Source organism: Poecilia formosa, unplaced genomic scaffold (assembly GCF_000485575.1).
Source record: "Poecilia formosa unplaced genomic scaffold, Poecilia_formosa-5.1.2 Scaffold155, whole genome shotgun sequence".
Classification (NCBI taxonomy): Eukaryota; Metazoa; Chordata; class Actinopteri; order Cyprinodontiformes; family Poeciliidae; genus Poecilia; species Poecilia formosa.
Window position 1 is genome coordinate 360,775 of NW_006800094.1, and position 24,518 is coordinate 385,292.

General features: G+C 37.0%; 1 protein-coding gene across 1 annotated transcript in view; it reads right to left on the minus strand.

The window, feature by feature from the left end:
- The window catches only part of dync2h1 (dynein cytoplasmic 2 heavy chain 1), a 101,934-nt gene that overhangs the window by 33,386 nt on the left and 44,030 nt on the right, over positions 1-24,518 (minus strand). Inside the window, 15 exon segments of the mRNA XM_016677420.1 lie at positions 1,118-1,243; positions 1,746-1,906; positions 6,810-6,882; positions 7,755-7,886; positions 8,123-8,176; positions 8,249-8,299; positions 8,407-8,472; positions 11,890-11,979; positions 15,531-15,674; positions 17,319-17,453; positions 18,643-18,762; positions 19,013-19,176; positions 23,008-23,131; positions 23,565-23,663; positions 24,433-24,453. Of these exon segments, the coding sequence (XP_016532906.1) occupies positions 1,118-1,243; positions 1,746-1,906; positions 6,810-6,882; positions 7,755-7,886; positions 8,123-8,176; positions 8,249-8,299; positions 8,407-8,472; positions 11,890-11,979; positions 15,531-15,674; positions 17,319-17,453; positions 18,643-18,762; positions 19,013-19,176; positions 23,008-23,131; positions 23,565-23,663; positions 24,433-24,453 (1,560 nt within the window).

The following is a 24,518-nucleotide window of genomic DNA, read 5'->3' on the forward strand; positions in this document are numbered from 1 at the left end:
TGGAGTAAGTTACTCAGTTACTCACTTATTCCACAGTTGCTGTTGAGTACTGGGAGACTACATTATCTGCTCTCTGCTACAAAACAACAACTGATAATTACTTGAATTTTAATTGGGGTGCGTCAGAAGAGATTTACCCAGGGCACCATTTCCACAAGAACCACAGTGCTAGAGTGTGATTATTCTGATCAAATTCTTTAATCAATTGACAGCACTAATACATATATTCACAATTAAAAACATTGGTTTTATGTGACTGCTAACTCTCAGTCACTAATGATAGTACTTCTTATTTCTGCCCTGGGTTGCATTAATGGAATATTTTTCATTTGACTGAATTTTAAAATGGTGACGGAAAAATCTGAAGGTCGTCCGTCATTTTAACAAATCACAATTCACACCGCTGACCACTAGGTGCAGACATCCAAACATTTTTTCAACTTAACACACAGAGTACAGATAACTAACTCAATCAAAATTTTTCATCTGAGTATCATCTCTGACCTGGACTCAATGCATCTCGCTATCTGTGAGCTGACAGAGCGCAGCAGGATTATGGACAGGAGCACGTCTGGTGCACCAGAAGGAGCACATATGTTGTGGGATTTCCTCCCGCTGCCCCTCATTCACAGAGCTTTTCTGACTTCTGATTGCTTCAGTTCGAGAAATGTTTCCCAAATTCAAAACTTTGGCTGAACTGACACTTGTAATTCCAGTCTCCACTGTGAGCAGCAGAGAGATTCATCCTCCAGATGAACATCAAAACCCTGAGACATTTGAGTAGGCTCATTCTGGTGGACAATTCAGGTCAACTGACTCTCTTTTTCTTCTATATATGTAGATATATGAAGAAAAAATATCGCAAAATTTCTACATCACCACATAATCTGCACAAAAAAAAGTGAAATCCTGGAGGGACTGAAGAAGTAAAGATACAAATCTGTAGTGAGTATGGGTAGTTTGAATCCATTTTGCTAATAAAATAATCTTTCTGTGGATTAATTTCATTGTCATCTAGCAAAAACCACAAAACTAACACAGAAAACAATATAAAACAAATATAATCTAGTGCTTAAAGCCATATCCCACAAAAACAGCATAAACACAAAGAACCCACCTTCTCCAGAAGGGGCAGCCAGGCTGTGACGAGGTGGAGATTTTTCAAGCAAAGCCAGTCTCCGTTTTGAGAACATTCTCTAAGTGTGGCCAGGGCCACATCAGCCTGTCCCTGACCCATGGAGATCTAAACAGGTAGAGAGGAAAGGTTGGGAACAGGGGAGACAAATGGAATCAGTTGGGAAAAAAAACATGTTGTGTCTTTCAGTCCAATGCTGCCTTGCAAAATTAGAGAGCTGAACTTTTGCCTAACATTTTAACTCACCTATGTCCTCAGTCAGCATTTTCTCATTCAAAGCCAGTGGCATAAAATGGATATCACTTATTTGATTACTTACATACACTATTTAGCCATAATACTCTTTAAAACTTGACTTTCTTGTCTTAATTTAATGCTAAGTAATTTAAGGAATAAAAAAAAATCTTTAAACACCACTTTCCCTTAGTGTATTATAAACCTTATAGGTAGAACAGTGGCACAGGATTTATGTTAAAACTGTGATACACAAAAAACATTCAACAAGCTATGGCACACTAGTCTGTGGATGTGATTGTGCTAGTCTGTCGAAAACCCTTTTGCCCCTGTTAATCTCCTGTGTGTTCTATATTTGTATTCTGCTGTTCCCTACCTCATGGTAATTGTCCCTGCCAATAGTTTCTGCTGCTAGTTCTGCAAGCTCCTGGGATGGGTCTGCCCCTGGAGAGATGATGATTAACACCGGCTCCCACTCCATTGTCTCAGTGTAGAGACGTCGCAAATTCAGAGGAGGAGGGGAAAGCTCTTTCATACCTGCAGAAGAGGAGGAGACATATTAAATGATAATGAGGAGCGTGAAAGATATATCTGTGAAATGTCTTTAAATATTTTCCCCTGCCCCATTTTGCTATAGACCCACGTGTCTTTAATAAAGTGAACTAGCCAATTAAACATTGGCATTTGAACATCATAGACCTTAATGTGTGAAGATAATATAACAATGAGTGTCAAAGTAACACTGTTCATGTGCTGGATGGACAAAGAAATCATGGAGCATAGCAACAAAACAAAATTGGAGGCAAATGGAAACACGTTAGAGCTGAGGCAGATTTGGTGCACTTTAGGTGTGGTAGGATATGGAAGTTTATTGGCAAACATAAAACAAAGAAAGAGTCTGAATAGAGTAAGTTAACCAGACATGTTGGGAGAGAAAGTGTGAGGAGGATGGGGAGGCTAAAGGGAAGGCAATGATGGGGAAAGGGGAGAGGGCAAAAAAAAGAAGACACTAAGAAAGACAGAGAGGGGGTTTGGGAGGGTGACGTGCTATGCATATTGAGAGGTAGGATTGCGGCAGCAGAAATCACCACGCAGCAAAATAATACCTCGTCAGCCAGCTGGTGTTTGGAGAACAGCCTCTTATACATAGGTGCAACTCTAAGTATGTAATTGAGTCTGTGTTGCTTTACTGAAACCTTTATGCTCCTGTGATGTATTGATTTTGATGGTGAGGTATGAGTCAACAGTGAAATGCTTGCCCACACAGCACCAGAGCCTGTCCTGGAAATTTTTGATGGGATGTTACTGGTGGATATATTAAAAGAAGTATTAATGTGAACACAACCATACACTTGCGCAAAATGCTGTCCACTATGGTTGAGGCGAAAGACCAAACCTAAACATTAACTTGGTGTGTGCTACCAAATTCAGAGTGTTTTACCATGGCTTGCACAGTAGAACATGCACAAAGTCTTGGGAGAATGAGCTGATTTGCTAAAACGAAGAAAAACAGATGTTTGTCTGCAAAAAAAAAAATGAAGCATTTGCATAAGATCTGCTAACAAAAATTCATACACAACTGGCTTTGGCATGGTCAGATAATCAGTATTCGCACTGCAGTCCACCGTCCTCTGCCTGTGAATAGAAAAGTTCACCTTGGACCCAATAACACATAACAGACAACAGGGTGAATATAAGTGAAGAAGATAACAGCACAAGTCTCACTAAGGCTGCTGTAAAGGCCAAGATATAGATTCAATAAAATATATATTTTTTAAGTTCTCTACCAAAGTCACTGTGTATATATAAGTGCAAAAGATTTAGTACTTTTTGAAAAGTCCTTCATATGTGTGTGTTGTGTTCACTGAGGCATGCCTGTGTGTGTGTGTGTGTGAACAGAGAGCAGTGCCCAGGCCTGGACTGGAGGGATTGAGTGAGATTAGCTGTAAGAGGATTACAGACCATGCCTCATTAGCATACTGATTTACTGCCAAAAACACATACGCATACACAAAAAACTCTTCCGCCGTCCTGTTCTGATGTTTCATCCCTCTGTCTTGCATGGCCCCCACACCCCCCCAAATTCAAAACCATGCACAATCTTATCATCTCATGCATTATCCACTCACTGTATGAGTTCACTGGGAGTTTGAGGACTATCACTGTGTCATGATTAAGTTAGCATTTCAATACAATCACCAACAAACAAACAAGAAAAGAAAGAAAAAGGATTCTAAAGATTTTGAAGAACATACGAAAGCAAATTAAAAAATAATCTTATTATTCTTGTAAAAGAGATGGTATGACAGAAACCAGCAATCTATATGTAAAAGATGATGCTTTACTAAGAATAAATGTACAAATGGTATCACTGACACTGTTGTTTTTAAGGTCACATATGTCATCTTGTTTTGTTTTGGTACAATTGGCCCAAATACTTAAAGCATAAAGAATTTGTGCACAGTTTAAGTTGTCATTATAAAGTCTGCTGATCAGGTTGATTGGGAGCGCAGAGCATTTGAACCTGGCTATCTCCATCTTCTGGGTGGCCTTCAGCATCCACTCTGCCGCTTGACGCTTGTGGTGTTTTGTTGCCAGGCCTCAGCTCCCCTCCTTTTTGCACATTTGCGTTTGTCTTTGTTTTTGCACTTCAACACTCCCATATGCATCATACAACACATCCAAGCATTTGCATTACACCACTGATACTGATATCCACAATCAATTGTTGTTTTTGTTAATAAAAGCCCATTTGTATGCACTTTAACCACTGCATGGTCTCCCGTTTTGTTATGACCTTGAGCCAGTCGTAACATATCTATATAGATGGGTAGATAGATATATAGACACAAACTCTTACATATTTGTAAACCTTTATAAAATTTAAAGTATACATATAAAAACAATATTTGCCATCCACATTGCAAAAAAGTGTTGCAATGTGGATGGCAAATCATTAGGAAAAACCTTAAGCAAGAGAGTTATTCTTATTCATATTGTGTGAACACTGAGCAGCAGAGAGTCCAAGCTTTTAAGCCAAATAAATGTGATAAATTTAAGTGGGCATTGCACGAACATCATCTGAGGCGTGTTAGTGGAATCGTCTCATTATTCTTGAGTTTGAGATTCACGCAAGACATATTATTCAACAAACAACACATTTGTCAAAAACACAAGCAGATCAAGGTTTTATTTCAAGGTAAAAAACTTACTTTTTAAATGCAACAGTCTATTTTTATTTAGAATAATTTAAAAACACTGGCAACACATTAATGTCCGTCTTTGTTGCTTCAATGTTATGTAAATCCATAAAGTCTAGGGAACAAATACTGCTGGTTTTACAGTGGTACTTCAAAAAAAGTTGTGTTGCAATTGTTTGATAGTTAATTAGGAAATATATCATAAGCACTAACTAATAAGCACCAACTGTAAAAAATATTAGCTGTTCAAGCACATTAATGTTTGCTGGATCAGAAACTAGTGGTGGTTGTGCACTAATTACCTCAAATGTCAGAATCTGCATCTGGAAATAATGTCAAACCCAGTAAAACATATAAAAAAAGTAAAAAACAAACAAACAAAAAAGTAAGATTTGCTAACTGATATGCTTAGTTATCCTGTTAGCATAAAGAAGGTAGTCGTGTACTTCTCTGCATTACAAAAATTATAAGATGACAAATTTAATAGCATCAAAATAATCAAATGTGCCAGTAAACAGTGGGTGTGCTCATTACATACCAAAACAGATTTCGGCTACTAACGGCTGGATTTCCAACATCAGGGAACATTTTTATAAATTCTTCAAATCTGAAAATTGGAAGTTCTAACCTCTACATGTTAGCAAGATCAAATTATTGCTAAATTATTTTAAAATTTTGGAAGACAAGATTTTAGTCAGACTCTTAAAAGGACTTTGTCATCATCACTTTTGGAATATTCTGCGAATCATCCGGACAGGGATATATTTTACTCCTCAGAGATTATAAGAATATAAGTGTTTATTTCCTATGACTAAAATTATGATGCAAATATTCATGCAATGGAAATTTTATTGTACAAAAACCAGGTGAAAGTGAGTAATAACAGACGTAGAACGGTGTAACCTCTGAGAAAAAAAAAATGAATATGTTAGTGCAATTTTTTTCATTGGCAAAAATGTTAGAAGGAGTAGAAATCTAATAAGGTCTAGTTTTAGTCATGTGGAAACAAGATGAAGTCCTGGTCAGTGAGCCTTGATCCATGTGAGAGCAAGAAAGGGAATTACTAAATACATTCAATGTAGGTGAGGGTCACATGTCTCCAGTTAATATTCTCCCCACAGACACAGTTACAGCAAGACTCTTCCAGAGTGAGGCAAAAAAAAAAAAAAATGTCAGTGCCGGGAAGAATATGTTCTTCAAACTATGCAGAACCACAATGACACAAAGCAGCAGTAGGAAAAAAAAGTTTCTCTGAGATTTAGCAAATGTAAGTATTCTTTAATTTTATTTTTAACTGCTGTATAGCTATAAAATACTAAAAAAAAAAAAAAAAGAGACAAATTGTAAGGTTCATGTAAAGGGTGTCTTGTATATAATGGAGGTAAGAACATTGATCAGTAACTTGCTTAATGCAGACCGTCATCTCCATTTATCTCGTTACCAAATTATGCAAGCTTATATATCTTTTATTAGCAACTATTATATCTTAATACTGCCATCATTTTGGGTGAATTACTACACTTTGCTGATTTGTGTGGCCGCTTTATTTTTTTCTCAAAGCCATCTATTCAAATCTTGCCTACATAATTACCCTCTCCCACTACCTCCCCTGCCCCATTAGGGTGGAAATGGTGGATATTTCAAGGACGCTGATGACGCATGTTGTAAAGCCCTGCTGCTACACTTTTAGTTAAAAAGGAACCTACATCCTCAGGTTTGTCTTCCACCAGAGGATGGTCATGATAAATAACTGAGATAGGCACCGACAGATAAAACCCATCCATCCATTATCTTTCACCCAATCCTTGGTTGGGTTGCAGAGGCAACAACCTAATCAGAGAAGCCCTGGGCCAGTTCATCCAGGAGAATACCAAGGTCAGTCGAGAAAAAATAGTTCTCCACTTCCTCTGGGTATCCTAACATTGCAAAATGGCCAGAAAACTTCACCAGGGAGCCATCCAGTAGGCATCCTTACCAGATGGCCAAGCCACTACAAATGGCTCCAATTTTAGCCAATTTTATTTATTTGTGAATTTTGAAAACACAGAAAACATTTAACTAAATTTCTTTCAAAAAAGGTTATTCTTTTCTCGCTCTGTTATTTGGTCAAATTATATGCCATCCAACATCTGCAATAAACATTAAGGTGAAATAATTAAGAAGTGCAAATGCATTTGTCTGATAAAGTGTGGACCCCCACAAAACCTTTAAAAGTTAAACAAAAAATGTAAAACTCTTACCAAGAGCTTGAGAGGCAAAGGCTGTCATGGCACTCTGAAGACGGTCAGGTCTCACTGCCTGAATTAACAGCAGCTGCATATATGGTAGAGTACATACAAGTAACAAAATAAAAATAAAATAAAATAAAATCAGAAAATAACACTTTGCAAAAAAGGTTGAATTCACCTATGTTGAAGGAGTTAAGTCACGCATTTAAACAGTTGGACTTCAACTTACAACTAGTAGTCATGTCATTGTAAGAAGAATACACTTTATGCCATTTCTAGGATTTTAACATATGCAGGTGCATCTCAGTATATCCAAATATAATATAAAGATAATTTTTTTTTTCAGCAACTTAGTTAAAGAAGAGACACTTCTTTATTTTTTACTCCACACACAGTGATCAATTTCCAGACTTTAGGATAATATAACTCAGATCAAATAAAACCTCAAAACGTGCCTCTCAAAACCTTTAAGCGATCAGTAGCATAACATATTGTTAAAAAGGGTCCTATATATCATAAATGACACAAAATGTTTCTTACACATGACATGTCTGAGAAACAGATTTTTTAATTTTATTAGCACTAAGCTACAATGAACCAAACTTAAGTAAAAAACACCTGCAAGTGGATAACTCATGAATCTATGAGTTTTTTTAATTGAATTACAGAAATAAATTGACATATTTGATGATATTCTAGTCAGAAGAAATAGTTAATATTTTTTAAATCATTTTGAAAATTTAACACTCCCTTATTTTTTTCTATGATTTATTTACTTAACAAATATTTGTTAAAATTATTAGTTTATCAGAAATAAAAAGAGATTGACAGCTTGCTGTCGTGACAGAAATTAGAAGGATTTCGCTGGCCAAAACAGAAAGCCAGCGTTAATCAAACAGCTGGGAAAATCTGATTTAGTTTCATTACTTCACAGCTAAAAGCTGAATGGAAGCTGACCTGCTGGAAGAGACTAATCTTTCTGGTGATGGAAGATGGGATTTCCTGTTCACACTGTGAGCTTTGCAAGAAGGACACCCAAAGGTCTGAGTCACTCAAACACAGAGTCTGATACAGAGCTGGGAAAGTAGCCTGCAAAGCAAGAGGTGGTTAAAATTGACAAGGATGAAAGATATTACATTAGAGAAGCAAATCTCATCTTCAGATGGGGAAAGATTTGTTTACTGATAAACTTGCCATCAAATGTTAATTGATCCCATATTACACTACCGATGTCTCGAGTTGAATTAAATATATAGTGTTCTGTTTCAATGTTTGATCACCTTTTAAATAAAGTAACCTGTTAAATAATATTTTAGTGCACATACCTTCAAAATGGCCACTGCTCCATGCCTCTCCTGATCAATCCAAGAAGGGAATTCCTGACGAAAAAAACCCCGTTAGAGACAGATATATTTGTTTTATGGTGCAAATGAATAAATAAGCATCCCTACCTCTTTTTTAAACATTTCTCCAACAATGGATCCGATTAAAACTTCCCATTCCTGCAACAAACAGCTCCGTCAAAAGTTGCATCTGGGCAAAACTAGAATTTATGCAATCAAACTGTCACTGGCTTCAGACAACCTAAAAATAAAAAAAAATTACTCACATTCTCCTGGAAGAGTTCAGAGTACATCCCTTTCACAAAATGCATTGCAAACATCAGTTGGTCAGCCTGAAACAACAAGAGGGAGATGAGACATAAAGTCAATTATATACATTCTGTGCAACTGTCTTCAGTATATCAAAAATAATGGATAGTTAATAATGGATAGAAAACAGATCAAACAGTATGTTGACTGAAAAAGAGGATGTTGTTGGTGCAGAGCACAATCTGGCGAATTTGTAAAAGCTCAAAGGAAAAAGCTCTCCGAAGACTGAAAGTACTGCATGGGCTGCTGAATCATCCTTAAACACTAACAGTCCTCTGGTGTACCTACCTCACTGTCTTTCACAACTGATAGTGATTTAGAATAAAGATAAGAGATACAGCCATTAATCTAGATGCTTATCCTGCTCCCACACAGAGAGAAAGAGAGAGACAGTTGCCAAGAGATTTTAACTGTTAACACAAACCCTGTTAATCCAGTATGTGTTTTCCTAAATATCTGAGAATTATATTTTGAGTTCATGTTGTAAAGAGAGTGAAGATAGGACTTTATAAATGAACGCTGGTCACTGGAGTGACAGTATCAATTTTCTTTCCTGTGTAACAACACAACAAACATGGAAACTGTGCCCCTATTTACACCCACAATGAAATACAGGCATAATGCCTCAGCGGTTGAAATGCAAATTTATGTAAATCTAATTTTTATGCACTTAACAAGTGGCTCGCAAGGACAGCTGAATTAGAATTACAATACAGGAGTAATATGTGCCGATGCTGTGCTTTGTAAAGTGGCGGAGTTAAGAGACCTTGTTGATCTAATCACTTAGCTTCAGTCAGATCTCCCTTATGTGTAAACCAAGTACATATAGGAGCTTAATATCCATTTGCATACATAAATGCTGCCATTGAAGAGTTTGCTAATGGTTAGTGTAAGCTTAGTAAATCTGAGAAGAACAAATAGCCTTTGGAGACAAATTGGGAAACTTTTGCTTTAAATGTTTGAGTGCTAACGTTACATAGGAATTCTACTTCTGCAATTCCGGTCTGTGTCACTTTGTATCCAGTCTGTAGATTTAATGAAATACAGAAGGATGAAGTAACGGACCTCCACACAATAAATAGTTCAACAGGTGCAGATGTGGCTTTCTAATATCAACAGTTGCAGCTCTATGTTTAGCTGTGAAACAACCAGACTTAGGCTGTCCTTATATCGCAAGGACTTTGTTGCATGTTATGATTCATAAATTCAGCTCTGATTTGGCAAGAAGCAGAAATCAGAAATTTCTTGGTAATCTTTGGACAAATAACATACCCTTTTTGAAATTAGTAGGTCTGCATTCACACTGCAGTCTGAAGTGACTCAACCCAATTTTTTTTTTTGACGTAGTGCGACCTTTATCTGAACTTTTCATAACAGTCTGAACAACACAAATTCTTTTCGAATGCGACCATATCCGATACGAATCTGATTCAAATGCGACCTAACGTCCAGGTCGCTTCCATCTGACCTGAATGTCACTGATACTCGACAAATCTCACTATTCTGTGTCCTGATATGCCAAAGCGGAAAAAAAAAAAAAAACAAGAACGAACAAAAAGAAGAAGAAAGTGGTAAAAAGCCGCCCCCGGCCGAAAAAAAACTCAAAAAAACCCAACCCGTAACCCCCAAGGTTAACTCCGGAAAAAACGAACAACAACTCCTCCTTTTAAGACCGGTGGCAAAAAAACAAAAAACCCGGTAATGCCCCCCCCAACGCCCAAGGCGGAAAACTTCAAGGCAGTTGCCCCGTCAAAACGCCGAAAAAAAACAAGGCCCAATTAAAAGGGAAAGGGAAACAACAACGCAAAAAAAAAAAAAAAATCAGAGTTGACGAAAAAAATCGGAATTGGATGACTTTAGGCTGCAGTGTGAACGCAGCCTAAATGTTTCTCCGCTTAGCACTTTATTTCAAGCATTTGGGACACACATCGGTTTCACGATGTGTCATGTTTTACTGAGCAGAGATGTGGAAACTGTTTACAGCATTTCCAGGTAACATTCTCATTAGATTGGCTTAATCAGTTCCTGTTGCGCCATCAGGTAATGTTCTCTTCAGTGAGAAGTGTACCATCAACAATAATCAACAATAGGCATGACTCAGTGTGAGATTGTGATGGTTTTACCAGAGTAAAATTATAACAGTATCATGGTTTTAAAACAAAATTTTCCAAATATTTAATGTAAAAGATATAGCATATCCCAAAAGTTATTTAAAACAGAACAGCAAAGATCATTCCTACTACAGGTAAATATGTTGACCATTGTGTTTGTAAAAAATGTTACCTTTATTTGTAGTTATTTTGATTTTTATAAATAGAATATACTGCCTGCTAAATTTAGTAGCAGTTTTTAGGAGGTTACTATATACAACATAAGTACAACTTTAGTTTTAAAACAGTTTTATCTTAATAAGAACAAGGGGTGGTGCACAGTATTTTTGCACCAGAAATATTTCCAAACTGCCATGTTAAAATTAGTAATTTAATTGAATTAATCTGCTTTTATACAAAAAAATTTTAATTCAACAGTACGAAGTAACAATTTCTAGTCTATTGATCATATAGATGTTTGGTTTAGTTTTTCAAGCTTTATCATTAGTTTCCCACAGTGCAAGCTATCCACCCTACCTATATCTATTAATGTGAACCTGCTATATATCTTTTCCACACTTCATCATGTGAGCTGCACACATGCTGATCCTGAGTGAAGAGGAAAAGATTCAGTTGTTTTCTATCAGGTAGTAGCTGAGCTGCTGCTGATCATAGATGTGTGATGTTAACTAAATATACATATATTATCCTCCACCTGCAGTGCTTGAAAGTCCCACAATCCCACAGGTGATAGATCAACATAGCAACACTCACAGAGCACAAACATTAGAATTAACATCCACTGCCTAATCAATAACCCTGTTGTTGCCCTTGTGACACATTGTTAGTGTGTTGGCTTCAAAGGTTACACTGCAGAAGGGAGTTAATATCAAAGGTTATGCGATGGCGTCTTTGACCTACAGGATCCGTAAGAACACTGTTAGAGATTAATGCACATCTAATTAAACTGCTAAAAAAATATAAGGGTGTTTGTCAAGGTAAGAGTAAGACGTCATATTTCTAATCAAAGCACTTTGTATCAGTCCACATTTCTGTTTAGAATATAAAACAGTGCATAAATCTAGTCTCAAGAAGAAAAGATAGCTCTGTATCTAATAGAGACAAAGGGAGTAGATTTTGTGGATATATGAAAATATTATTTGTGGACTGTTTTTATATTTTAGATCAACTGCTTATCCTTGATTTGAAATAAATTTGCCAAAGAACACGATGTTTACAAATTGCAGCCAGCAGGAAGCATTACCATTCATCACCTGAACAAATACAACTGATTGCAGATATTTTCATAGATCCTCAGAAATTCCATTCGCTCACATGAATGTATTTTACCTTGAAAAGTGACCGGCAGACATATTCATACACCATGATCTTCAAGTTGTTCTCCAGGGCAGAAATCCTGCCTTCGGTATTTAGGTCCTCCTAAAATGTACAGTGAAATATTTCATGGTTAAGTTTGATGGGCATTGATTATATAATGAGGATTTTTATTATCAGAATGAATTTGAAAAAAAAAAAAAAGAGACAGATACGTTTGTTTCAGTTCTTTTGAATTCAGTGCTTTACACTGAATTTGAGCAGCACCATAAGGAACATTTTAATGATGGTATTGCTTTTTAAATGTGTATTTTCCCCAAAGCTTGGCTTGCCTTCCTCTACTTCCGGATCGTTTCATTACGTATTCCTCTGATGGACAAACAGACGAAACAAAATCTGTCTAAATATACATAAACATAAAAGAACATATCTCACATAAATTGACATTTTGACTACAAATTATGACTTCATAGAAAAAGCATAAACATATACCAACAGGAAAGGAGCTTCCCTATGTATATGTGTTTGTGTATGTGTTGCGACTCTAGTATTCAAATCCCTTGAATAGTTTCACATTTTGTCACAAACTGCATTTCTGTGACGTAAAAAAAAAATACAATAAAATAAAAAATAAGCATTTCTATATATTTTTTTTGTCATCTTATGGCAAAAAATTCCTGTAGCATTCTTTCAAAAGTGGTTTTCTCAACTCCACTCTTCTATAAAGACCAGTTATAGAATGTAGTAGTTGGACATGCTGTCAACAAAGCTGTGAATCTCTGCAGCTCCTCCAGAGTTACCATTGAGCTCTTTGCTGCTTCTCTGATGTGTACAGGTATAATGTCATGTGGAGATCCTGTAGCAATGGTCTTCTTGCCTGTCAGTTTTAGTAACTATCCTTGTTTTTATAAAATGCAGCTGTAGATTGTGGATTGAACTGAGCTTTGTTAAAAGCTTAGGATACTGTTGTAAATGTAAACGTAAATACAACTTATTCCTTGGTCTCTACTATGAAGTTTGTTCACTAATAAACCTCTAATGCCTTCACAAATCAGCCACATTCATAATTTAATGAATGATTTGTAAGAGTAGAGTTTACTGCTCACCCATTAGGTGACGTCTGAAGGTAACTGCTTTCAGTGGATTTCACTTAGGGGTTAGGAGGCAAAATGCAAAATGCAAGAACTTTCTTTTCTTTTTTTTTTTTTGTAAAACATAAAATCCATGTAGCCTTTCTTTCCTCACTGCTACGTCACTGCTACATCGTACTTTGCAAAGCAGGATGTGTTGTATGCGTATGAAAACATCAGTGTGTTAAATCAGCCATTACAAGGTAAAGTCCTCTTCCAGATCTCAGGAACCACATGCAGCAGTTGGCAAATTAAAAATGCTCACTCACTACACCAAGCAAGTGAACAACACAAAGTGAATTAGACTCTGTAAATCAGTGCACCCATTATGATCACAGTTGCTGACAGTGTCCACAGGCCTTCCTGCACGCACACACACGCACGCACGCACACGCGCACGCATAAACACACACACACGCGCACGCATACACACGCGCACGCATACACACACAACAGCAGTGGCAAGCTTCTGTCGTCAGGTGATAGATACTCTTGGATGGCAGCGCTGGCTCTGACAACCCACACAGGATGTCAGAAATTAGTGCTCTCTATCTCACAACTCTTTGTATACCTACATGTGTGTGTGTGTGTGGGCTCTCATTATCGCAGTGTTTTAAGCTCAGTTCGAAAACAGCAGTGTGACAGTCTGTGTTGCTCTCTGTCTGACCTTAGTTTTAACCCCATCTCTTGATTTTTTGCGACGTCTCCTATTCATTCAATTATTTTCACTCTTTGCTCAGGTTTTATTTTACAGTTGTATTTTATGGAAATCCTATGTAACATATTCTTTGCTGTTAAGCCATGTAAGCATCAAAGTTTAGCCTCACATAAAAGCTTCAAGCCACATAAAAATACTTGTTCTGCTGCATTTTAACTCAAGGATAGCTGCATGTTCGTGCAATAAAGTTATGATAGATAAAGAATACAACATCAGCATCAAGGTTGTCCGCTTTTTTGCAAAGTAAGAAAAAAATCCTTGGAAGACAGCAGCAATAGTTCATCATTTCCTTTAAAATAAAAGTAATCAATGACCTTCTGCCAGCCAAAAGTACATAGATTTTCAAAGCAACAGTTTGACATTGGATGAAAGGTATTGAGAAATAAAATATAAGAAGCGCTGTTGGATTAAGTACTGTGTCTGAACTGTACTTAGGGCTTCTACTAGACATAACATGTTAATCAGGGAGCTACAGTGTTTTTTGTTTTTTTTTGTTACTACTTGACTAAGAGAAGCCAGCCACTTCTTCTGCTGTTGGGTGTTTCTTCTAAGCTCCCCAAACACTCTGAAAAACAAGCTTAGCATAACTTAATTTTCAAAAACGTCACACTATCCCACAAAGCTGGACCAACTCTGTTTTAATCACACAAATAACAAAGCCACTTTCAACTGAAAAAAAACCCAACCAAACAAAAAATAAAAAAAACATATTTAACCACCTAAATTAAATTTATCTGGTTTCTCAATGAAGACAGTCTGGTGTTAGTAGAGTTGATTGAATACAGCATCATCCATCATGTTGTCAGTTATATTAACCCAGCAGAAGAATAGTTTGCACTTTTGTCACATTTTGGAAGAGATGGATTACAAACAGAGATGCCCATAATGATTGGACAGAGATCACAATCAGACAATTTTTCCTCAACTGGCTCCACATATTTTTCTCCTTTTCATAGATTTCAGACAATAAAGACATTGAACATTCACTGAGTTTAAAAAAAATCTGACAAAAGTTAATAACCGGGGCTGTGTTGCATATGATTCCTTTTTTTTTTTTTTTTTTTTTTTTTCTTGGATTCTAAACTATCGTGAAAGAACACAAAGGAATTTCTTCTTTGTCTTTTAGGTGCTATGTTTTCTCAAAAGTAATGCAAGTGAAACTGAAATATTTCTCATCGGCAAAAAATACCACAACCTACAAATCTGGATTAATTTTTTTTTCTCCATTGACAATTTCACTGTCCTCCCTTCCCGGCTGGTCAAGGGCCTTGGTGTCATCCTTAAGAGAAACCTACCTTTCACAGCTCATATATACAACATCACCCGCTCTACATACTTGCTTGACTACCTTGAAAGTCTTGAAAGGCGATTCTAAATTAAATGTGTTATTTTATTATTGCAGTTCTTACAAAAAAGGCCTGGAACCAGGCAGTCAACTGGGGGTTGGTATCAGTTCATCTCCAATTAGAGCTAATTCCACTGCGATATTACAAAAATCATTAAACTAAAGAAAACAAATGAGGTTTTTCTACAACAGCTTTAGTTCTTAACATGATGTAATCCAGGTTTGGCTGTATCAGCACATCAAGGAGTCTTTGTGTTTCTGTTAAGGGTCCATTTGAGTCTAAAAATTTCCACAATTCCTGAACAGTAATAAGAACTTGTTTTATTTGGGTTCATTTTGACTGTTATAATTTTTCAAGTTCCCTAATATGTAGTATTTCAATATGCGGTAAAAGATTTAAGAGTCTTTTGATATAGGTAAAAATGGGAGAAGTATCAAAGCAGTACAAATGTTATCCTTTTACCTTCTTGGCCTGAAGAGCCCTTTGGAAGAGGCGCAAAAAGGATGCAAGACTGAAGCAGTACATGTTGTTGATCTTTGACAGGTCTGTGATAACAAAATACATCTTGCTGGCACTCTCTGCAAAGGGCAGGTAGGCATCTCTCTCCTAGAGCAGGAAAAAAACATGTCAAAAAAGACAGGAGAAAAGATGAAACCAAGAAACAGCAAAAAAGAAATTGTACAGATTGTAACGAGTTACATAAAACACAAAACGTTGCTGATGGACAAGAGAACTGATATCTAGACGATAAGCAGAAAGCCAGAAGAGATTGTATTTATGTTTTTATTTAAAAAAAAAAAAAGGATGGGAGGAAAGAGAGGGAAGCTTGAGGTGTGATGGGATATGGAATGTGAGAAAAAAACAGGACATGCATAAAAGAAAATGAGAGCAGAGAATAATGCATCAACAAAAACAACAGAGAAAAGACTAACATCAGTTCTGGTTTAACACTGCTCCCTAAAGGATTATCTGGTAATGCAGCTTCAACATATATGCTTCCAAACCTGTGTTCCCTTGGTCAGCAGTACTGCATGTACTGTAGTTATTTAGACAAGATTTAGCTGTAAGCTACACAATATTTTCAGTCTAAATATTCCTTTCAATACATTTTTCCAAAGTTTGGAGGAAGATCTATCAAAAAAAAAAAAAAAAAAGAACTTAGGTCCACATATTTCACATATTTAAATGAGACCTATTATGCTTCCATTTAAACAAGTTAGGATAGGTCAGTGGGCTACATGGACAAAACATGTTCTTTACACTTATTGCACAAAATCCTTCTAAGATACTAAGATTTAACTCACTCCATTCTGCCTATTTTGAGCTCAGAATGAGCTGTAATAAGGCTTCAACAGATGCGCAAATGTATAGCCATGCATTTTTGATCAGGGTCAGAGAAGCAAAAGGAGTGGAACCTCCTGCACAACCATCAAGAATGAAGCAATTTCTGAATACAAGTCGACAACAAAACACTTGTCTTTTCCAGCAGTCACAGCACAGTGCAAATGGCAGTGAAACCCGCTGACCAAATTTGCTTATCTTCTAATAATGGAGAAGACACAGCTCCACTGGGGTTTCTAGCTGAGGTTAAAGGTGCATCCACCTTTCAATATGAATTTCATTTCTTTTTTTTTTTTTTTTTTATGAAATCTTACATTTTAGGAAAACTGTATTCCAGTGCCCTTCTTGCTCAACCATGGAGATGCTTGTCTTGCTTAGCGAAACTCATTGAAAGTTCATGATCGTACTGTGAACAAAGTTGCTTTAATACTGCTGTAAGTAATGTCTGGCCACTGAAGTTTGGGCCATTTGTCCACTAACCTGCATGTAATGTGTATGGGTCACTCATGGCTCACTAATGTCAATTTGATAACTTATTTTATCACACGATGATAAAGAGTTGTAGTGCACTGACAACATGCTAGCTAACGCTAAAACAGCAAGACAAATGCCGGTAACCATGGCAACCAGTCTGCGTAAAGGCTAGCCGACTCTTTGTGCAGTGAAGTTGCGCGTGCATCTGCTGTGTTTACAAACACACAATGCCGCTACAGGGTTGGACTATAGAAATGAATGAAACATGAATAGAAGTCAATGCAAAGTTTCTGTCAAGATAAAAAGACACTGCATATGTGTGTGTTTATAAAAAAAAAAGCAGTTAAAAACAAGTATCAGCATTACCAACACATGTAAAGGAGTAGACTGCATTTCTTTTTCTCGTGATTTTAGAACACAAATGACTTACAGTACCTGGTCCAAAGACACCTGGAGCCTGTGTGATTCCACCAGTGACTCCTGGATGAGGGCACTGCTTGCCTTGGTTTGGTTTAAGCTGTCAATCAGCTCCCTGTTCTCAAGAATATTACCTTGAGCTGTAGCCAAAGTCTGATGCAAAGAAAAACAGACAGATGGACAGGTTGTAACAGATGAGTGGGAGAGATGGGAAAAAGAGAGGGACGGGAGAGAGAGCGAGTATGTTGTTGGGTTTCGGTGATTTTATCTCAAGTCTGTAATCTGATAAAAGTTGCAAGAAGGGGTGATGCTAGGGCTTCAGCAGCCTTGTGTAAGGAATTTCAAACTCCTAAAATAAGTGCTCACTGAGTTCTAAAACTCTCCCCCTCAGCTCTGAGGAACCAACTCTCTGAAACGAAGTGATAAAATGTATTCAAATAAATTCAAGTAAAATAGATGAGAAACCAGCAGAGCATGGAAATGTCAAGTCAAATATGCTCCTACGATTCAAGAATAATTACATGTCTAATACCACTGAAGCACCGACATCTGGCTATTGGCATTAATTCTCTCTGTGTATGAGTTTCCAAATGTCCCTCTGACCACACGAAAAAGGATTTTTACGCTGTATTTCTAAGCCTGGATATCCATCAGAATGGTGTGCAACTTCGAATGTGAAAGTACATCTGCATTGAGCTGTTGTGGTTACAAGAAGACAATATTATGGTATTAGACTACAAATGATAACTTTCTGATTATGTGCAGGGGTGGAAACATCATGATAGAATCTACACGGCACATAATGCCATTTTTGTATGCTTCCACCTACTGTGTTGTTGTGAAATTATTGCACAGGGTTTAATCTGTACATTTCCAAGTAACACAGAGAAGTAAAACGAACAAAAGGAAAAGCACAGCCATTAACCCCCCCCCCACCCCCTCAGAGGCACCCACTGATTAAGGAGGATGGGTGGTGCAGTAGAAAAAGCCCTCTTCCTGCAACACAGAAACATAGGATCAATAATGAGGACTGGTTGTTTCTACCTTCATCTGATACATTGGACAGGTATAGTGATTGCAGCAGTACTCACTGCTCCTGATTCGCCTGTACACAAAGCCTTACAAAGTCTAGTTCACTTTCATCACACTAGCAGTGGAACTTAGCAACTTCAACATCTGCAGTGCAGTGGACAGTAATTATTCCAGAAACAAAAGAATACAACCTGTCCATCTGTCCGCACACATTTCTTTTTGGTGCACTGGTTAATAATTGCATATGCACACAAACAAAGATCTTAAATTGTCAAACATGTGCAGCTTGTTAATGTTGTGTAATGTCTACCTCTAGCAAAGATTCTTCCAGTTGTGCCAGCTGTATCTTCTTGTCCTCTTCTTGTTGCAGCAGTCGCGTTTTCTCAGTCTCCAGTTCTGGCTTCTCATGCTGGATGGTCAAGGCTAGCAGCTAAAACATTCACACAAACGCACAGCCTTAAGATGAGATACAACGCAATTACGACTCAGACAAAGCAATTCTAATATTCCACTTAAAAATTCTATAGATTTTGCTCATTGGTTATTAAACTCATAAAGTCTTGGGGGGAAAAAATAATACACAGGCAGCACAATCAGTACCTCTGCTTTATTTCCCAATGGGGTTGTTAAAATATGTAGCTGATGAGCTTTTGCTTGAGTGTTTGTGTCAGCTCGGGTACCTGTCCTCGCAGGCCTGCCCTGGTCGTGGTGAAGTTGACCTCTGTGACCACCGAAGCAGCATCGGGGGGGATGATGGGACTGGGATTCCGCGTTGCCAGGAAGAGACGGAAGTCCTCGTTGTAATCAATAACTTTGTCCCCAATCTGAACCACGTACCTGGGACCTGCAAGTATGTGCGCGCGTGTGTGTGTGTGTGTGTGTGTGTGAGAATGTCGACATTAAGGTGCGAGTCACTTCATGACATACTGTTCTACTCAGACATGCAAGTGTGCCTATAATGGCCATTTAAAAACCTGTCTACTCATATTTTGTCCTCTGCTTTTTGTCTTCTGGTTTCTGCAGTGCAGCATTTCCAGGCCTATGTCCTCACTCTTTTTTTTTCCACCTTGTTAAGCATCAAATCAGAGTGGATAACTTGCCCTTTCACATAGTTCTTCTGTCTCCACTCGTTCTAATTTAGCTTCAAATTGACAACCTCCTTTCTCTGGATGATTCAGAGCCTTATGAGTCATGCTCATTTCCACAGGTAAGGCTTCCAGTCGGAGTTATATTTATGTGATCGGTATGCAATTACCCACAAGTAAACCAAGAACTTATAAAGGTAACACTTTATTTGAAGGGGTGTGCATAAGACTGACATGACACTGCCATAAACATGAAATAACACCTGTCATGAACATGAAGGAGTCTTTATGAATGTTTGACAGTTGCCATGAAGTGTCATTCGGTAAATAATGACATTTTTAATGCAAAGTTGCTCTAAAAGTTGCATTGAAAGTCCATTAAAAATGCCAACTTTGCATTAAATTATCATAATTTACAAAATCATGCAAAGTTGGCACTTTTAATGGACTTTTAATGGAACTTTTAGAGCAACTTTGCATTAAAAGTATCATTATTTACCAAATGACACTTCATGACAACTGTCATAAACATTGATAAAGACTCTTCATGTTCATGACAGGTGTTATGTCATGTTTTTGACAATGTCATGTCCGTCTTATGCACACCCCTTCGAATAAAGTGTTACCCTTATAAATACAATTGGTTACATCACAGAATCCAAAACAGTCAAATAGAAAACAAGATAGTTTGTGTTCTTTTTTTTTTGTCATATTAGTTTCTAGACTGTTTTGATAAATTAAATGGATCAAATAATACATTCAATCAAAATAAGGAATCTATAAGAAGATATATCTTTATCACTGTATGTATATTCAGAGGTCTCTTTTATTAAAATCTCTAGATCATAAAGACATTCATTTCAGGAGCTAAGAAAACCAGCCACTTATGGGGGGTGCTGCCCTTATTCTTGGATTGTGCAAATAATGGAAATTGACAGGCAAAGAGCAAGTTTTTATAATAAACCGAAGTAATTACCTTAAGAGAAAGCGGCACCAATGTGACACACTTCATTTCTTCTTTAATATGTGCTATTTATTCACACTCTATGATGACATTCACCCATTGAATTCTGTGATAGGCTACTTCAAAACACTGTTTTTAATTCCTTCAAAATGTCCCTCCTTTGATAAATTTGGCACTGGGAATTTAACATTTTGATTGTCAAAAATGTGTGTATTCACTTTAAGTCATGTGCTGGTTTAGTCTAAAGGTATATTTATATATAGCACCACCTGCACCCACTGACATATTAGTTGATAGGCTGTATATTTAAATAAATGTATATATTCACTGAACGTTTTATCTCAGGTGAACATGAGCACAATAATCAAAATTTAATAGTCAACAAAAATCTCAATATGAAATCATAAATTCTAATTTAAACTGAGAGGTTTAGTTGTGTCTGTTGCCACAAACAACTAAACCTCTGCGCCTTTTCTCCCAACATGCCTTCGTACCGTCATTGGATGAGGCAGAATGTCCTTCAGACTTAACCGGCCGTGTTTAGCAGCGGTGTTGACGACGTGCTGAAGCATGTCAGCAAAGCAATCCAGAGCAACCAAATCATGAGGACAAACATCTTGTCAGCACAGTTCTAAGCAGTTCCTCTGTGGTCCTATGCTTGAGGTGTGTATTGAGAACTGCAGTTTTATCTCTGAAAAACAGCTTTCTCTGACTAGGGAGCAAGGAGGAGGTGCGTCATCTCACACCCGAAGTGCCGGATTTGTGTCTGTTATGTAAAAGCTCTTCGCCCCACTCAGAACACACAAGTCCGGCTCTTTAGTTTGTTTGGTTGGGAAAAAAAATTTTTAGAGCTTTTCCAAATATCAGATTTTCCTTTATTTTCCCTTCGTTTCACTCAGTACTAATTAGTTTAACCAAACTCAGTTTTATTTTCCACGTGTCAACAATATTGGGGTCCAATAATAATTTTTTGCCACTCGTTCTTGCCTCCCAGCAGTGTTAAAACTGCTCACCCTGGCGAGCTGATCAGCAGTCATTAATAAACTCTGACAGACAACAGGCTTTTGATAGATTTCGACATGGATTTTAAGTTGCTTTAATGCATTCAAGGGTGTTTCAACTACAGTTTAATTTGGTGACTGCCAAACCATAATGAATACAGCTGTGGATGGAAAATAAAATCTTGAATATTGACTTCAGAACTAGAGCAAATCTGTTTATATTCCAGCTCGATTTTTCCTAACTGACTGGTTTCCATGGATATTTGCCTCCTGGAAAATGAGTAAAATACCACATTCTGCTTGGATTGCTTTAATTAGTTATGTAAATAAACTCATACTACTGTAGCTTGCCAGAACGCCAGGTGATGAGTTATTATTTTTTCTAACCTTCTTCTGTAAAGCAGCTGCATGAGGAAGTACAGGAGGGAGTTTAACTGGTGGGATTAAACTTATAAATCTGCCAAGCTGGCAATAATGTTTTTGTGGATGTCGCGAGTGATCCAGCAGTTCTGCAGGAAATTTCATTGAGTCTTAAACGATTTTAGCTATGACACTTGGGCAATGCTGTCTGCAGCAGTCCACTTTTTTTTTCTTTTTACAAACCACCAAGAGGTGTTTTATAGTTGGCAAACTAAATTCCATCCAGTGGCTTCACGTCTCAAACATTCTGCTCAATCTTGTTAAAATACAAGTAAACACCTTTTTAGGAGAAACTGCAAATGAAAAAATAGTAAGGATAATATATATTTTTTATAGTAATAAAAAAATGGAAGAACTCAAAAGAACATTGACGGCTTATCTGATGTCCAGAGAGATTTCTGCCAGCAGAGGTTTATTCTCGGGAGGTTAGATTTTACTACACATATTACAAATAGCTGTTTGGAAAATCATTGAGTGGGCACTTAAAGGGCACAGCCCATCACTTTCATACAGCGAATTTTATATTTGACCCAGAATTGACAACCAGTCTGTCTCTATAAATTAAATAAATAAAAATCAATTGTTGAAAACGATCCTCATTATTTGTCTTTTTACCTCCACGCGTGCATCTGTGTAACAACATCTAAACAAACAATACATGTTTTAGATACTGTTACTAAAAGAAATACTACAAAGTTTTATCAGTAGAAAGAAAATTACAGATTTCCGATTGTATGCCTGATGTCTCCTTTCATAAGAATTGTTAAGCAACTTTTCTTATAAATCAAGACTAAAAACCCACCTGTTGCTTTTGAACCATAATAAAGAACACTGACCAACATGATTCTGATGATGACACTCAACAAAATGTAATATGTGTCACTGATTTTTCAATTGGTGACTGTTTGTTGTTATGATTTTTCATTTTTTGTTTTCATGATGTGAAGCCCTTTGAACTGCTTTGTTGCTGAAATTTGCTATACAAATAAACTTGATTGATTGATTGATTGATTGATTGATTGATTGATTGAAGCTACAAGCAATCAATGACTTACATTGACATTTAAGTCAGTAAATGTAAGCAGTAAATGTAAGCATTTACTGCTTACATTTACTGTAAGTCAGTAAATGTAAGCATTTACTGACTTACAGGAAGATTGTGAAGCAGACATCGTAGAAACGCATCAGTATGTGGATGTGAATACCTTGAGCTATGAGGTCTTTCCTCAAGAGCGGATAGAGCACAGGTTCAACACCATCCATCTCCTGGATGATAAGCGTTTTACCAAATCTTACTGCCAGCTCCACTGATGTCATGAAGTTGCTGTCCTGGAAAGGCAGACACATAAACATAAAAACCACTAGTGGCCTCTATTAAGAGTTATCAGAGAGAAAATGGAAAAGGGGAGAAGACATGCAGCAGAGGCATCAAGGCCAGGACTCCAGGACGGCTGCGCCAAGAACTAAACCTGCTGTAAATGAGGGGCGCACGCTCTCTACCACTCAAAAATCTGAATAAAACACTAATTGTTTTTATTTTCAATTAGTAAAAGAAATAAAGTTCAAAATTCTTTAGTTATTCTATTTTTTTTTTTTTTTGTTGTTGTTGTGTGTAACAAAAGTGTTCGATACCCCAAGTTACATAAATTATAGCAACTTATATCCTAAATATTGCCTTAGTGGAGTAGATTAACCTGGAAAGATGAAATAGGGGGGTGGACAAAAAATCAAGGATTAACTGGATCACTTGGTGAATTTTTACCTGCTGGTTAATAACCTCAAGCCTCTGTTCCTTAAGATGTGTGCGTAACCACTCTGTGGCTCTGGACGATGGGTCAATCAGGAATGGACAAGCAACACTCTGACAAGAGAGAAACATAAAACACCACGTTTTAAGATAAGGCAAAATTATTTGGAAAAGGGTTATGTAATTGTGAATTCATGAATCATGTTGTTACAGTGCTGCCATCCTATTTGAATGACATCACAATCGTCAAGTCAAAGAAGGTTAATGTTCTCATGTCAGTTCTGCAGTTTTATGCCTCAGTTTTAACATCTGTTCTGGAGACTAGTTATCTCTTTTCTTTTTTCTGAAATAACCAAATAAAAAGGTGAGAAAAAAAGAAAGAAAAAACGGTAATTTGACGCAATACAACATTTTTAAGTCTCATAAACTAAAGACAAATTAAATATAGCCACACTTTAATTACCTTCATATGCATAACATTTTTTGACAAAACGGTGCTTCTGTCACGGATTTGATAGCAGATGATTATACTCAAAAAAAAACAAACAAAAAAAAACAACTTTGAACAAACTGAAAATAAAACTCTAGTGCTTTCAGCTCTGAGTACCAACACAGGCTCAATCAGGTGATTCAGTCACTGCAATGAAGAAAACCAACAAGTGTCCCCGAAATGTCAATAAATGTCATCATTAAATGGGGAAATTTACATCAGCTGAGATTTATGTTAAGTGAAACAAACATGTCCTCCCTTTCTTACATTACTAACAATATGTCACCTCATAAAGAGCAAAAAATACCTGTTTCTAATGGTGACAAAAACATGAGAGACAAAAGAGAAACTAGATGTGGACAAATGGGGGTGGATGAGGGGACAACGTCTTACCTGTAACTTGAGAGTATTAATCTGAAGGCAGCAATGGTAGAAACAACACACAAAATAAATACATGCAAATGGAGGACAGGTGAAAG